We start from the raw sequence: 17716 nt of genomic DNA, 5'->3' as shown, positions 1-17716 counted from the left end.
GGATGTGCTTAGGGGCACCATGAAAGAACCATTCTCTGCCTGGGCACTTATCTAGAGCAAAGCAGCTGTCCTGACTCCCAGCTCTCCTTACAGCTTCTTCCCACATAGCCCTTGGGTTAGAACTTATAATGACTCTTTTTTTAAAAAAAAAATCAAATTTCTAAAGAATTGAAGTACAATTAACATAAGATAAAACACATAGATCATAAGTGTTTAGTTCAATGAGTTTTGACAAAATTATATATCAATACTTGTATCTACACCTGAAAAAAGACACAGAGGGTTTTTTTTTGGTCTTTTTTTTTTTACCCCATTATGTTCCCTCTTGCCCCTTCCCAATAAAATTTCCCATCACCCACCCACAAAGCATCCATCTTGTGATTTCTATCCCTGAGGTTTATTTTGGCCTGCTCTTGTACTTCATTTAAATAGAATTATTTGGAAGGTATTATTTTGTGTCTGGCCTTCACCTAACATAATTTTGTGAGATTCATGTAGGTTGCAGTAGTTCATTCTTTTTACTGCTGAGTATATTATATCACACGGACACACAACAGTTTGTTCATCATATCCTGTTAATGAACACTTAGGTAGTTTCCAGCTGTGGTTACTATGGATAAGACTACTCTGAACATTCTTGTACAAGTCTTCTTGTAGATATCTGCTTATAATTCCTTTGGGTAAATACTTAGGAGTGTAACTGCTGTTCATAGGGTAGATTCATATTTAACTTCATTAGCAGCTACTCAAAATTTTCTAATATATAGTAGTACCATTGGGCACTTCTGCTAGCAGTGTTTGAGAGTAGAAGTTAAGCATTCTCCATTATTTTTTTATTTCTTTTCTCACACAACAAATTTCAGAGTGATGAATTCCAAGTGTGTAATACATTATATTAGAAAACAGAATGAATATTAAAAGGAGCCGTAGTCCAATATATACACTACCAAATGTAAAATAGATAGCTAGTGGGAAGCAGCCGCATGGCACAGAGAGATCAGCTCGGTGCTTTGTAACCACCTAGAGGGGTGGGATAGGGAGGGTGGGAGAGAAACGCAAGAGGGAGGAGATACGGGGATATATGTATACGTATAGCTGATTCACTTTGTTATAAAGCAGAAACTAACATACCATTGTAAAGCAATTATACTCCAATAAAAATGTTAAAAAAAAGTAGCCATAGTCCAAATGCTTCTCTTTCCCATTATACCCAGTGTAATTTAAATCAGATTTTTTCTGGTATATACATTAGCCTATGGGCATAAGTTAGAGTTTTATACAGGCTTCTTTGTGTGGTGGAGTTTAACTGATATCCTGAGAGAACAAAACTCAGTGTACCCCACAGACTTATCTACACACTAATCTTTTCTGTTCACATAGTAGTGGGGAAAACATTATACTAAATTGGGTTTTGTATTTTATTCCTGGTACTTTTGTAGTACTATCTTGTGTAGTCCCTCACAAGATTCAACAAATAAAGCTGTCTGATATTTACAAATAAAAAATTATAAATTTCCTTGAGGTACTTTTTAGTATTTCACACTTCATATTAATTCACTTAGACTCTAAAAGATTTAATAACTCACTTTATTTTTTCTTTCTTAAATTTATAAAGTCCAATCACTTTTTATAAGTTTTTCTTCTGTGTCCTATTTAATTTTAATAAGAGCAGAAAAATACACTTGATGAAACAGTAGTTTATATGTATTTTTTAATTAAACTGTTGAATTAGGAATGAAGGAGTAGATAATGAGAAATATGGCTGAGGTTTTTTTTTTCTGTAATCATCACAGGAAAAGTGACATCACATGCAAGCACACACACACACAAACATGTCCTTGTGAGAAAATTACAGCCATACTTTTCAGATTATTTATCACTGATACTACATTGCACCCATGATGATTTCACCCTATTTGTAAGATCTCAGGAGTGATCTTGTAACCCAAGAGTACTTGTCACTGCAAAACCATAGATTATTTTAAAGTTCTCAGTCTAAAACTACACTGACTATGTTACAAAATTAGATAACCCATTAGTGGATTGTAAATTACAGGATCAAAATACCATTATTTTAGAGCCATAATTTCAGGAATATTTATCTTTAATGTTAATTAAGGAAACTAGTATTTTTCAAGGTAGTTGTCAGCTACAGGGAACAATGAATACCCATCAATAACATTTGGACTATGATGATCAAGGTCAACATGCATAAATAGGCAGTTAAAGTGAGTTTCAAAATCTGTGCATTCTGGCTTAATGTTTAAATACCAGTGTCATTGAATTTGTTACAATGTTCATGAGCTCTAAAGGAGAAAAAAAGAAGTGAATATTTTATCCCTTAAACTTCTGATCATTTTTTATGCAATATAGACATTCAATAGGAATAAGAGAACTTGTATACAGTGAATGGCAGGAAAATTCCTCTTTTGGATAGAAGGTAGTAACATACCAAGTAAAAGCGGAAAGAAAGGATAAGAAAAAACATTTTAAGTAGCTTAGTGAAAGGAAAATACTACCAACATAGTCTGGTGTGACATCCACTAGAGAGCCTATTTCTTATGCCCAAGTTAGCACTCAGCCTCCAAGACCGTGGTCAGCCACATTGGCACCACTCTATTCAGAAAGCTACAGGACAAGTGTTATTGCTTCTGACAGGAGCCAGCAGACAGTATTCATTAGGTGGTCCACCCAACACTCTATGCGACAGTCCACACTGCCCTTCAGGAACTGTGCTGTTTGACCCCTCGTCTCTTCTCAGCCCCAACCCCCAGGTGACAGCTCAGGTGGGAAGGATCAAGATTCATATTGGGTGAGTTCAGAAACCATCCTGGCTTAAAAGCTTCATATCCACAGGAACCGATTTTTCTTTTATCAACTCCATGAGCATAGCTTGCAGGATTCCCACAAGGGATGGGTTTATATGTAAGAGTTACTTGCACTCCAGCAAGCTCAAAATTATAGTTTCCAATCAGGTATTTATAATTCTCTCAGTCCAAATGCAGTCTACCAATATAGGTTCATTTTTACCAGAAGCAATGTTGCTTAGAAACACAGTTACCACATACTACCTTATCTGGTTACCAAGGAAACAGCTAGAAAGTTATCAAAAGATCAAATTCTCAGGGAGAAAAGGGGTTGTGTTAATCCATTACCTACATCTGATCTCATCCACAAAACTGTGAAATCAAGTTGAATTTATGATTTTGTATGAGAATATGGTATAATTCCCTCTTGTAATTTTTTTTCTAGAGCTGATGTATACAGTTGAACTTGCTGGAGGGCTTGGTGCTATCCTTCTGCTGCTTGTTTGTTTGGTGACCATCTACAAGTGTTACAAGATAGAAATCATGCTCTTCTATAGGAATCATTTTGGGGCTGAGGAGCTGGATGGAGGTAAGATGAGTTCCCTCTTTTAATGTTCTTTCTGAATATTCTGTTTCCTGCTTTTGTTTTTTTGAGGGGAAGAAAAGTTACCTGAATAACCATTTGCAGCAGCTCTTACAGTCTTTCAATGTTCAGTTTGTAAATTCATCTTTTATATGGAACTATATGTGTGATGCTTTGCAGCCAGTAGGTATTTTCCTCTGAAAATTGTAAAGCAACACCTACTCTTTTTAGAATGGTATTCCAAACAGCACTTGCGAATTACAAACGCTGATTAGAGTGTTATCAGTGTGTTCATCTTCTCTCACCTTGTAATCAGTACTGAAAGTCCAGCTTTACTTCTATAGAGGTAAGGAGTGTCTCTTTTAATTGTGTTCCCTGGCCCAATAGTTTGAAGTGAATCTCAATTTGTTCCTTGTTTAGACTGGTCAGTTATAAGAAACAGTACCAAATATTTTAGAAATCATCCAGCAGTCTTTTCAATCCTGTTTATTTAGCTATATTTAGACAGGCTAATTTTTTTCCAAGTGGGGACCAACAGATAGGAAAGTGTACAAGCAAGTTGTTTTCATAATAATAAATCTAATACTTTTACTCAACTTGGATAAGTAAATATTGTTTTTGTAGAAATCATAATTATTATTTGCCTCTGGTCAGTCATGAATATGTGTACAACCTAAGAAGAATTTGGAGTCCTTAAAATTGAGCTCCATAAACCGCACATGAGAGGACTAAAGTTTTTTTTTCCTTTTTTGGTCGTTTGAAAGTGATTCATATATAAGATAGACTTGCAATATAGGAAGCATATGTGAAGTGACAATAAATTGTACAGACGGTCAAGGTTTCTTGATCATTTTTGTAATCTCTTTTTATTGACTATCCATTTTTCACTAATTGGTACAAAGGAAAATAAAGCAATTGCCCATGCTACCACATTTCCGGGGCCTCTGGAATAAATCACAGGTAGAACTGTAGTTTGTCAGACTTGTGAAGAAGAGCAATTTATTCAACATCCCTCACACTCCTCTCTTTTTAACCTTCTCCCCTTCCCATCAGGGTGAAGTCTGTGCTGCAGCAAAGCTGTTTGTTTGTTGGGTTTTTTTTCATTTTAAAGTACTGATTAGCCTATTTATTCTTTGTTTCTAACTTCCTTGCCTGTTCATACAAATTATTAAATTGTTCAGTACTGCTTCAAAGAGATATGAGAAAATTGCCAATGTCAGAGTCGTTGTTGAGTGAGAATCAAGCAAAGTGCTAGGCATTCTTAAAATCATTTTTGCTAAGCCTCAAAAAAAAATCTAAGGTCAATGTTATAATCTCCATTTTACTGATAAAGCAACTGAGGCTCCCAGTGGTTAAATAACTTACTAAAGAAGATAGCACTAGTATTATTGTAAGTGGCCACGATGGGATTTGAATATAGGTCTATTTACAAAGCCTTTATTTTATTGAACACTGAGCCCCTATTGTTTTTAGCTTTTTAAAACTTTGGTGTGTTCAATATAACCTAAAGATCTGCTGTTGCTTGCACAGTTAGCATAGTAGAAGGTATTAGAAAAAGCAGATTACCTAAACAAGTCTCACTTTATCTATTTTGAACATATTTTGTGTTCTGAATGATATGAATGATTTCACCAAAACTATCAATTTCCAGTATAATTTTTTGTCGTGTTCTGAATGGTAGAAGATTCTGAAGAGTTTAGTTGCCTCTAAACCTTAGTCTCATCCCCTTAGATCCTTCTACACATGCTATTATGGTTGAATAAATATCTACTCTTCCATTGTTGAAAACTTTCTGTGACATCATCAAATCCCCATTCTTCCTAGCTCTCCCACAAGTCCTTTCTTTTTCTAAAGAAGAGATAATTGTTAAGAGACCCCAAACTTTTCATATTCTTGACTTGGCTTCAAACACTGTAATTTGAAAGTCAAGGTTGATCGGTCTTCTTTATTCTTGGGTACCATGTTATCTCCCCTGAAAAGGGAATACATAAAGTGCTCTTGGAAGGAAAGGCAAAGAGTGTGAAGAAAAAGAGGGAAAGAAAGTTTACCTCATATTTTGAAGTAGTGTCAGAACTATGGTGATTGATAATAACAGATTCACTGACTATTTATTGAATATGTATTAAATGACAAGGGCTGTGTTGACTATTTTATTGATAGAGAGCTATACAACCAGGAAGACAGAGTTCAAACCCAGGTCTAAATGACTCCAAATCCCCCAAATTTCCATCACTGTGTCAGACTAGGAGATGGACTATTTGGCATCTAGACACATTTAGTCATTTCCTTTCAAGTCATTGCAATAGGCATTACCTGATTGTATCAGTTGTATATCAAAAGCATTCTATTTTTCCAAGATGGAACATATTGATACTTTGCTCTCTTAGTTAGTTCACATCACTCCTTGTTCCCCTCTACACAGCCTTACATTTTATTGTTTCCCCTAGACTCAGGCCTTAGCACTTCTCTTCTAATTCTGCAGCACCACCTTTTTGGATCACATATACAATGCTGTCTACACTTGCATTTGTGTACAAATGACTCCTAAATCTAAATGTCCTTCTCCCAGGTCTCTTGTTATCATTTTTTTCTCTGCTAACCTGTTGGTTTTCTCCACTATGATAGGTCCCAACCCCAGCTTTTGAGTCACACACCCCACACACTCATTTCTTATCATCCTCCATTTTACGTCTCAGTTCTTTGTATCATCCTCTACCTCATTTGCTTCACTTCCTCCTCATCTGCCATTTCCAATTAGTAATCATGGTCAGTTAATTGTACCTCTTGAAAATAGACTCTTCCCTCAGTCTTCATTGCAAATGCCTTGTGCGTTCCTCCTGCACCACCTTCTTAGCCTTTTTCTGTTCCCCTCCATTTGATCCTGCACACTCGGCCAGACTTCTCTTTCTAAGTACAAATTTACTGTGATTCTCTGAAAAAAAAAAAAAAAAAGAGCATGCCTCTATGTTGCCTGCCAGAGCAGAAAGTTTTCTTAGCTAAGAAAGCAACTGCTGTAACAGGGTGACCCAACTTACATTTATAGCCTGGCCACCCCCATGGAATCTGAGCATGCATAATTCCTGTTAAAACGAGGTGCTGGTCTTTGGACAAACACAACTATTGAGAATGGACCAAGACAATGCAGTTACATATAATTCTCAGGTCCCTTTGAGTAAATGAGGTAACCATAATGATTAGGGGTAGGAGAAGGTAAATTACTCCTCTACCACCTTGGTTCCACAAAATAGTGAAAGAAAATTTGGACAAATTCTGCTGCATGTACATTTATTAATAAACAATAATTTAACCTATCCTATAAACTTGAAGAAGTCCCAACTCTGTGTCATGTGAGTGTGTGTGTCTGTGTGTCTGTGTGTGAGTTCCCCAAAAACCTTGCAAAAAACCTTACCCCTGAGGCAAATGTGATAATGCCAGTGGCAAGATTAGGCTAACCATCTAAAGACACCTAAGAATATTCTTCATTAACTGGGTAGTGATACAGAAAAATGTCATGCTATTAAATGAAAAGCAGAAAACAAAAAGATTTGTATACTATGATCATCAGCTTTGCACATACCTATGTCTCCATGTAGGTAAGAACTGAAAGATAATATTTAAACATGAGAACAGCATTGTAGTGTGTTATGATTTGAGATGTTTATACTTATATTTTTTCAAAAATTTCTCTAATATTTACCACCTTTTCTATTACATGTAACTTTTTACATTCTTTCTGAAATAAATTTGAATTTATGAAAAACATATTCTTCATCAGGACACAGAACCATTTGGAATCAGCCTGGAACAGTTTCCCTAAGGAGGCAGGACACTGACCCCGCTAGATACTTGAGGGGTGGGATGTGTCTCTAAATGATGTTATGTTATCCATATGTCTTTTTTTAATTGAAGAATAGTTGATTTACAATGTTGTGTTAGTTTCAGGTATACAGCAAAGTGATTCTGTTTTAAATAAATAAATAAATAAAATTCCTTTTCAGATTCTTTTCCTGTATAGGTTATTACAAAATATTGAGTATAGTTCCCTGTGCTACATAGTAAACCCGTGTTGTTTATTTATTTTATACATAGTAGTGTGTATATGTAAATCCCAAACTCCTAATTTATTCCTCCCCCCCTTTACTCTTTGGTAACCATAAGTTTGTTTTCTGTCTGTGGCTCTATTTCTGTTTTGTAATTAAGTTCATCTGTATCATTTTTTTTAGATTCCACATATAAGCGGTATCATATGATGTTTGTCTTTTTCTGTCTTACTTCATTTAGTATGCTAATCTCTAGGTCCTTCCATGTTGCTGCAAATGGCATTATTTCGTTCTTTTTATGACTGAGTAATATTCCACTGTGTGTGTGTGTGTGTGTGTGTGTGTGTGTGTGTGCGCGCGCGCCACATCTTCCGTATCCATTTATCTGTCAATGGACATTTAGGTTGCTTCCATGTCTTGGCTATTGTAAAATAGTGCTGCAGTGAACATTGGGGTGCATGTATCTTTTTGAATTAGAGTTTTCTCTGGATATATGCCCAGGAGTGGGATTGCTTTATTATATGGCAACTCTATTTTTAGTTTTTTAAAGAACCTCCATAGTGTTCTCTATATAGCTGTACTACATTCCCACCAACAGTGTAGGAGGGTTCCTTTTTCTCCACACCCTCTCTAGCATTTATTATTTGTACAATTTTTAATGATGGCCATTCTGACAGATGGGAGGTGGTACCTCGTAGTTTTGGTTTGCATTTCTCTAATAATTAGTGATGCTGAGCACTTTTTCATGTGCCTTTTGGCCATCTGCATGTCTTCTTTGAAGAAATGTCTATTTACATCTTCTGCCCATTTTTTGATTGGGTTGTTTTTTTGATAATGAGCTCTATGAGCTGTTTGTATATTTTGGAAATTAATCCCTTGTCGGCTACATCATTTGCAAATATTTTCTCCCATTCTGTAGGTTATCTTTTCGTTTTATTTATGATTTCCTTTGCATATGTCTTGAGTACCACTGATTTCAACATGGAGGGTCCATTTCCAAGATCTACTATACTTAGTAAAAAGCCACTAATTTTAGCAATGAAACTTTATTTCTAGCATCCATTGTGCTAATTAATGAAGCATCTACTTTTGATCAGAAATAAAGATAGTTGAAGTGTTTGTAGTGGCTCTAGAGTGTTGCCTTATTCTAATTAAATGCTAGCTGACCATCCTCATAAAGGCAACCTACTGTCTCTAGAGCTGACCATACACTAACATAATATCCCACCATCTTTGCTGGAATAATTACAAAAAAAAATACAGTTATCACAACAACCAGAATCCTTTGTCCCTCCATGCCTCTGACTGGGGTTTCCCTTCCACTTTTGTTTAAATGCTTGTATAAAGGTAGTCCTTTCTTCCTTCCTTCCTTTCTGTCTTCCTTCCTTCCTTCCTTCTTTCCTGTCTCTTCTTCCTCCCTTCTCTTTCTCTCTCTCATATACAATTCATATTTCCCCCTGACTTACAAAGATTCCCCTCATAATCCCAAGGTCTAGTTATTTTCTCTTTCATCTTTACTAAAATGGTACTTCAGGCACATCATTTTTGCAGCCCTTTTCACTTTGAGTAATGAGCACTTACTAGTGAATACTTACAACTTGTAGAGCATTATGAATTCAAGATTCCTTATCACATTCATTTAGTTATTTATGGGAGCAGAAGGACCTCTTTTTTGAGGTCCTATGGATTCAAATGGATTCAGAAAAGTACCAAGTAGTAAAACATGTAAACTAGAACAATATTGTTAAATTTTCAAAGTGTAAAACTCAATCAGCTTTATTTTCGAGTATAATTGTCAGATGCTGCCATGGCTGAATTGACATGAAAAGTGGAATTTATTAATACAATGACATTCAATAATCACAAAATCAAAATATTAATATATGCTTAATGTTTTTATTCAAAGATCTATCATCTATTTCTGCAGAGTTTTTAATTGAAAAATTATTAGTTGGAAATATAAAAAAGTATATGAAGGCAAATCTGAAATACAAGAAAAAAATGACTTAATTTTTTAAAAACTCTTATTTATTCAAATTATGTCAATGCTAGTTTTTAATGATCACATAATTCTGTGCTAATATACTACATGCAAACATAGAAAATCGCCTTTTAAAATGAAATACACAGTTCATCATTGGGCCCTACCTGGGTCTCCTTTTGGTAATCCATTTGCTGAATAATGGCCTCTGTCACTAGTCAATTTCACATATGTGACTTATAAATACTTGAAAGTAAATTTAAAAAAAGAAGTGGCCACCTGCCAATAACATCTGACAACTATTCAACAGGCGTTTAAAAGTTAAAAACTCCCAAAGACGTGAATGTCAATCCCAAGCCATTTATACTGTCAGTAAATCTCTTTCCTAGCCCACATCCAGTATAGCCACCACCTTCATCTTGATAAGGGAGTCTTCAGTCTACATTTTCTTAAAAGCTCTATTGTTCTAAAAAAATCCATGGATCCTTTGATTTCTCAATCCTTTTAAAGAGAATTGACTAATATCCTCTCATATGTCAAAGAGGAAAATATTTATTTATCATTTTTCCAACCACTTTTTTTATTCCTGATACACAGTTCTATATTTTCCTTCTCTCTTCAAGATTTCTTAATAATATTTTTAATTCATATTTTTATTTCTTAACTCTCCAGAGTCCAAACGTTTTCCCCCTCAAATATATCTTTTTATAAAACATAGTAGTTCATTCGGTAAATTGAAGGAGAAAATTCTACTGGACTAATTGTTTGACTTAAAGTAACAAAGCAACTAATTAATTGGTTAGGTTTGGTGTTTTTGGTTTGTTTGTTTTTCTTTCTCCCCCCAGCTTTATTCAGATATAATTGACATATAACATTGTGTAAGTTTAAGGTATACAGTGTGACGATTTGATACACATATATATTGTGAAATGATTGCCACAATAATGTTACTTAACATATCCATCACCTCACATAACTATTTCTTTTTGTAGTGAGAAAATTTAAGATCTATTCTCTGCAACTCTCAAGTATATAATACAGTATTGTTAACCATATTCACCAAGCTGTGTATGTATCCCTAGAAATTATTTTTCTTATAGCAGGAAGTTTATTTACTTTGACCAACATCTCCCCCTTTCCCCTGCCCCCAGCCCTTGACAACCACCATTCTACTCTCTGTTTCTATGAATTCAGCTTTTTCAGTTCCACATTGTAAGTGAGATCATTCAGTATTTGTCTTTCTCTGTCTGACTTGTTTCACTTAAGCATAATGATCCATCTAAATAAAATGGAAGGTTTTCTTCATTTTTATGGCTGAATAATATTCTACTAAATAATATTCTGCTGTGTGTGTATATATGTGTGTATGTATTTTTATATATATGTATTATTTATATGTATACACACACACATATATACACATTTTCTTTATCCATTCATCTGTTGATGGACACTTAGGTGGTTTCCATGTCTTGGCTATTGTGAATAATTCTGCAGTGAACACTGAGGTACAGATATCTCTTTGAGAGAGTGGTTTCATTTCCTTCAGATATATACCCAGAAGTGGGATTGCTGGATCATATGGTACTTCTATTTTTAATTTTATGAGGAATCTCCATACTGTTTTACATAGTGGCTGCACCAACTTACATCCCCACCAACAGGGCAGAAGGGTTCCCTTTTCTCTACATCCTTGCCAACAGTTGTTACCTTGTCTTTTTGATAATAACCATCCTAAGAAGTATGAGGTGAGGTGTCATTGTGGTTTTGATTTGCATTTCTTGATGATTAGTGATGATCTTTTTATACACCTTTTGGCCATTGTATGTCCTACATGTCTTTGCTGTTGAGTTGTATGAGTTCCTTATATATTTTAGATATTAACCCTCCCCTTATGTAATATATGGTGTGCAAATATTTTCTCCCATTCTGTAACTTGCCATTTTATTTATTGATTGTTTCTTTTGCTGTGCAGAAGCTTTTTAGTTTGATATAGTCACACTTGTTTAGTTTTGCTTTTGTTGCTTGTGCTTTTTGTGTCATAGCCAAAGAATTGTTGCCAAAACTAATGTTAAGGAGTTTTTCCTTATGTTTTTTCCTAGGAGTTTTATGGTTTCAAGTATTACATTTAAGTCTTTAATCCATTTCAGATTAAAATTTGTGAGTGATGTAAAATAGGGCCCCAGCTTTTTTCTTTTGCATGTGGATAGACAGTTTTCCCAACACCATTTATTAAAAAGATTATCCTTTCCACATTGCGTATTCTTGGCCCCCTTGTCAAATATCAACTGACCACATATTTGTGGGTCTATTTCTGGGCTCTTGGTTTTGTTCCATTGGTCTATGTGTCTGTTTTTATGTCAGCACCATACTGTTTTGATTACTATAGCTTTGTAAGTATAGTCTGCAATCAGGAAGTGTGATGCCTCCAGCTGGGCTCTTCTCTCTCAATATTGCTTTGGCTATTCAGGGTCTTTTTTGATTCCATATGAATTTTAGAATTTTTTTATATTTCTGTTAAAATTGCCATTGGAATTTTGATAGGGATTATATTGAATCTATACATAGCTTTGGGTATTATGGACATTTTAACAATATTAACTGTTCTGATTAATGAACATGGGATAGCTTTCCATTTGTTTCTTCTTCAGTTTCTTCATCAGTGTCTTATAGTTTTCAATGTACAGATCTTTCACCTCTTTGGCTAAATTTATTCTTCAGTATTTTATAATTTTTGATGATATTCTAAATGGAATTGATTTGCATATGTTGATCCATCCTTGCATCCCAGGAATAAACCCTGCTTTCTTTTTTTGCCCATGCCACACAGCATGTGGAATCACAGTTCCCTGGCTAGGGATTGAACCCATGCCCCCTACAGTGTAAGCATGGAGTCTTAACCACTGGACTGCCAGGGAAGTCCCATAAATCCCACTGATCATGTTATATTATCTGTTTAATGTACGGTTGAATTTGGTTTGCTAGTATTTTGTTGAGATTTTTTTGTATCTATATTCATTAGGGATGCTGGCTTATAGTTTTTTTGTAGTGTCCTTATCTGGCTTTGGTATCAGGATAATGCTGGCCTCATAAAATGAGTTTGAGAGTGTTCCCTCCTCTTCAATTTTTTCTTGGAAAAGTTTGAGGATTGCATTAATTCTTCTTTAAATATTTGGTAGAATTCACCAGTCAAAGTAGTTGCTGGCTTGAGGATTTCTGTCTGATTCTTTTTTATGGTTTCTGTTTCTTTAATAAAATTCTCATTTTGTTCATGCATTGTTTTCTCATTTTGTTAAATTGTCTATCTGTGTTATTTCTTATTTCACTGATTTCCTTTAAGATGATTATTTTTAATTCTTTGTTGGACAAGTTGTAGATCTCCATTTCTTAGGGCTTGGTTACTGGCGCTTTATTAGTTTCCTTTGGTGATGTCATATTTGCCCGATTCTTTGTGATCTGTATCCCTGCATTAGTGTCTCTGCATTTGAAGGAGCAAACATCTCTTCTAATCTTTACACACTGACTTTAGCAGGTAAAGTTCTTCTGTCTGTTCCCCAGGCCAATGGGATTACCTCCAGAATCATAACCATTCTGGGCTGGAGCTAGTTTTGAGCCTGTTTCTGGGTCTGCAGTGACATTCATGGTTGGCAGGCTTGTGAGCAGGAGCTCAGGTTCACATAGATCCTGTCTGGTCTCTGGGTGGAGAGGAATGCCTCTAGTATCTTGTTCAGTAGTATAGCACTTGGACAAGTGTTCACTTCAGGATCCACAATCGGGTCTTCACTCGGTGGACCTATTGCCAGGTGTGTGGATGGGTATGTCTCCCACCAGGTTTCTGGGAAGGCTTCTATCTGGTCACTGGATGGGTCCTTGGGTGGGCAGGACTGGCTCTGTACTGCAGCTGAGAGGATACATGCAAGGGATGTCTTATTTGACCATCTTGCTGACTTCATTCCTATTTTTCTTTTTTTTGTGGGAAATTACAGTCAGAATCTCTTGAAAATCATGGAAAGAGTAAATCAATGACTATATTAGAGTTTATGAATATGATTACAGAGGGTGTGTACATCAACTGCTTTCCATCTCTGTAGTCAATAGAATTATAGTTGAAGGTTTAAGTTACAGAAAATAAAATTTAGAGAATAAAGTTCAGAATAAGAAATATATTGTTGTACTATCTTGTTATGACTAACTAGTTTTCAGCTGTTTATAAACTTAAGTTGAATTTAAAAGAACACAGTCCTACCTTTAAAAATCTTAGCATAATTTTTTCTATGATTATAAAAAATCTCAAATTTTCAGTTTCTTATACACATTAAGATTAGTAAATATATGTTCTTGCAGATATAAAAAAAATCTAAGAGATATTTCCCAAGATTCAGATTCAGCTGGTAACTGGGAAAAAAGAAGAAACCTTAGAATCCATATGATTTTGAATCAGAAAACATTGCTGAATTTAGCATGATATCTGGCCTGGTGTTTGCAGTCTGATAATTTTCAAGTCAGGAGTTTGCTTCTGTGGGTAAATAAATGCCTAGCCCAATACTGCACTGACCTAGCCTCTGGGGAAAGAGAGGAATTAGATATCAATCCAGTGTCCCATTGATTTGAGGGAGGAAGCTGCTGCAGATGCTTGCAAGGGGCCTTATTACCAGAATAACCAACATGTGAGCAACTCCTTTTTATCTGGGAGATATTAGCTTAAATGTTGTAAATTCACTCAGATGACATAAAGAGATAGAAAACTGACTGAGACCACAGCACCTCTTCCCAAGGTTCATTTAAGCTTAATACAGTTACTGAATATATTAGTCTAGGTAAGAATTTATCCCCTTTTTGATGAAAGTGGATTTTCAGCTATTTTATTTAGAGCACATGCCCTGTAAGTATCAAGACCACTCATCATGGAGTTGAGACTGCAGTGTGTAGGTTTTGTGGTACTTTGATCAATTACCTGGCAGCTGACTGCAGTTCTTTGATGCCTTTGAGACCTTTGGGTACCTATACCCTGTCCTAGAGCAGAGTTTCTCAAAGTATTGTCCCTGGACTGGCAGCAGTATCACCTGTTAGTTTGCTATAAATTCAAATTCTAAGGACATATTCCAGATGCTCTGAATTGAAAACTCTGGAGGTGGGGCCTAACAGTCTGTATTTTATCAAGTCCTCCAAATTGTTGCCATTCATGCTTTAGCATGAAAACCACTTTTTCAGAAAAGTTTACAAGGACTCTGAGGTCTTCAACTGAGTCACAGTGAGAAAATACAGTTCAAGATTATTCCAAAGGAACTTTGCTAAACTTTGACCCTGTAGCTCCTAGTAATTACTTGAGGAGTCCAGGCAGCTTGGAGTGTGTATCACCAAAGCCACCTCTCCTAGGAAATGGCCCAAATCTTGAGAAAATCTCCACACTAGCCATAAGGTATGTCATGTGATACCCAAATGAGAGGCCATTGATTCATTTCATCAGCAGATATGTTTGAGCATCTACTAAGCACTAGTCACATATCTGAGTCAAGGATCTTGTAGTCAAAGAAAGAAGATAAGATGTGAGCACAGTAATATAATACATGGGAAAAGAGATCACCTTCAACTCAATGATATCAGACTCAGATTCAAAGGAAACAACTGCAGAGTTAGCTGCTGGTTTTTTGACAACGGATAGCCATAAATATTTTTTAAGCTACCATAAACATAATCAGTGGTGAGGTTTGGAAAAATAAATTTTGTGATTCTATGTGGAATGGGCCAGAAGAATAAGGAAATGGAGAGGGAAGACCCACTAAAATATAATTATAACAGTTGAGAAGAGAGTAGGGCCTCACCTAGGATGGAAACAGAATCCAAAGGATTTTTACCAGTGAGTGGCTGTGAGATTATTGGTAATGAAAAGAGATAAGTGGAACATGCCTCTGAAGTTTGGAGACTAAAGATGTGAGATTGTTATGCTAATAAAATTTAAGTGAAATAAAATGTGAAAACAAAGCTTGAGATGGGAAGCTTGTTTTGTTGTGAGCATGTCAAATGTGAGGTACGTGCTGAACATCCAAATTAAGGGGTCCAGGTTACAGGTTCATGAGAAAGAAGACGAGATTGGACATCTACATTAGAGAGACGTCTACACAGAAGTGGTTGTTGATGTCATAGGAGGAAAGGAGATTTTTAAGGGAAAATAGACTGAAAGACAAATGAAACAGGCCACAGAAAACATCTTGAGAAATGACAGTATTTATGGAATGGAAGAGAGATGTCCATTGAAGAGGCAGGGGAGCCAGAAACAGTGTCATATAAGCAGAAGTGATATCCAGCTGGATCTTACGAGTATTGGTGGACCATTGTTTACATCTCTTCTGAGTCATAAGTGCTGTGTTCTTTTTGTTGTTCATATTGATCTGGTTGTCAAATACTTTTTAAGCCTACAGAAGGCAAAAAGCAAAGAATGAGAATCTAGTCATTATACATCTCAGGTCTGAGCAAACTTGAGCATTTTACAGTACTTTGTAAAAATCTGGAAGAGGAAAACCTCCCAGAAAGAAAGTAGTATATGCATGAAACCATTCTACAATCTGCAGTCTGGCTTAAAGAGTCCTCCCTTTGGCCCATGACCCCTGTACTACTCTTTGCAACACATTTATCCTCTGGAAATAGATTGTTGACTTGTCTACATCTACTACTAAACTGGAAGCTACTGACCCATATTGCAAAGGGGAAGATTTTATCTCATAGATATGGCATGTGATTATCTAATAAATGGACATTTTAATTAAATACTAACTGGTATTATATTATAGCTTTATTATGTGCTATTTTCTATGATTTCTTACTCAACTAAAGTATTTACATCAACAAAATGGTACCACTATAGACTGCTGGCATGTGTGCGTAGACATGGTATAACAAACATAATTATTATTTTTTGTGAAAATTGAATTTTATTTATACTATGTACAACTATATCCTGGTTGAAAAATAAAGAAAATACCAAATACCAAAATATGATAGGGATGATTACTTTTTTTTTTTTTTACCTGAAATGCGCTTTAAAAAAATCTTCCATAGCTAAAGGTTCTTTTCCCCAGGGATCCTATAGTAGAATTGCTAGCTTCTTATATGCCTGTGTTAACTTTAGGTGAAGTAAACAGTTTTCTGAGTTTTCCATGACAAGTTACAGAAGTGAGGTTTAGTGTCTTTGAAGTCAAAAGGAGTGTCCCAAAGCCATCCAGAGCAAGTCATGGATGCCCCTGTAACTTTGATGTTTTATACCCCAAAGATTTGAAATTTTCTATACCAAATGCCCAGTTCATTTTGTTCTGAAATTTAAGAGTGTTTCAACTCAACTTGATCTAATAATCAAATAATACAATGACAATCATTAGGAAAGAAGCACAAAAGAGACCTAAGCATATTGATATTGATAGGCTCAGCATACTGATAGTATTTAGAATTGAGGTGAATTATGAATCCTGATATCACACTCTGAAAAGGAAATTGGAGAATGAGACTATGCAGAAGATAAATGACTTCTTATTCTAAGAAACAACAAATGAGAATTTGGGGATGTTTACGTTAAGATAAAAATAATGCACGATAGTAGTCATCAAATATTTGAAGAGTTCTCATGAAATATGGGGAAGAATGAGGAAAGAAATCAAATTTAAGAACTAAGTTTCATTCATTTGTATTATAATTTTTGATTCTTATAGTCAAACTGATTAACATGATGAAAAATAATTTGGCAATAATTTACATGTAAGGTAAATGAAGATCAGGAAAACAATATGTATTTCTATAATAATTCAGCATACTAAACTCAGTTCTAAAATCCAAGAACCAGCTCCCAAAGAAAAATTAATTATTCCAAATTTCATTTTATTTTTTCCCCAAAAGAAAATCAGCACAACACACACAACCTAAAAACCATTCCTCAAGCCAGTCAAGCCAGTTTCATTGTTCTTTCTTTGATTAGGTGAATGTACATTTATGTAGAATAAGAACATACTATCCAAATATGTGGCTTTTATAAGCTGTCAAAATTCTCTATGATCTGTGCATCAAAAATGTTGAGCGTTACCATTTCATTGCTCTTTTCATTAATTTTCTCCTACTGTCTTAATAACAACAAAAATAGTGACTCCTTTATACCCCCAAATTCATTCCATGATATTTGGCATTATTGTATTCTTAATGAAAATTAATAAAGACTTCTTTCTTTGGCATCCCAGAAGTGGAACACTTGGAGATATTTATGAAATGAGGTGAATATTCTCATGTCCTACTGTTTTCTTTGTAGAGTAGTGACTTCAGCTTT

General features: G+C 35.2%; 1 protein-coding gene across 1 annotated transcript in view; it reads left to right on the top strand.

Annotated features, from left to right (window-relative positions):
- IL1RAPL1 (interleukin 1 receptor accessory protein like 1) overlaps window positions 1-17716 on the top strand; it is a gene marked incomplete at both ends in the record, with an annotated part of 1089842 nt that overhangs the window by 1070770 nt on the left and 1356 nt on the right. Inside the window, one exon of the mRNA XM_081223323.1 lies at window positions 3253-3396. Within this exon, the coding sequence (XP_081079449.1) occupies window positions 3253-3396 (144 nt within the window). The remainder of the gene's footprint in view (window positions 1-3252; window positions 3397-17716) is intronic.

This window comes from Mesoplodon bidens (assembly GCF_964165515.1).
Source record: "Mesoplodon bidens genome assembly, chromosome: X".
NCBI lineage: Eukaryota > Metazoa > Chordata > Mammalia > Artiodactyla > Ziphiidae > Mesoplodon > Mesoplodon bidens.
This window is presented reverse-complemented; position numbering and strand designations above follow the sequence as displayed.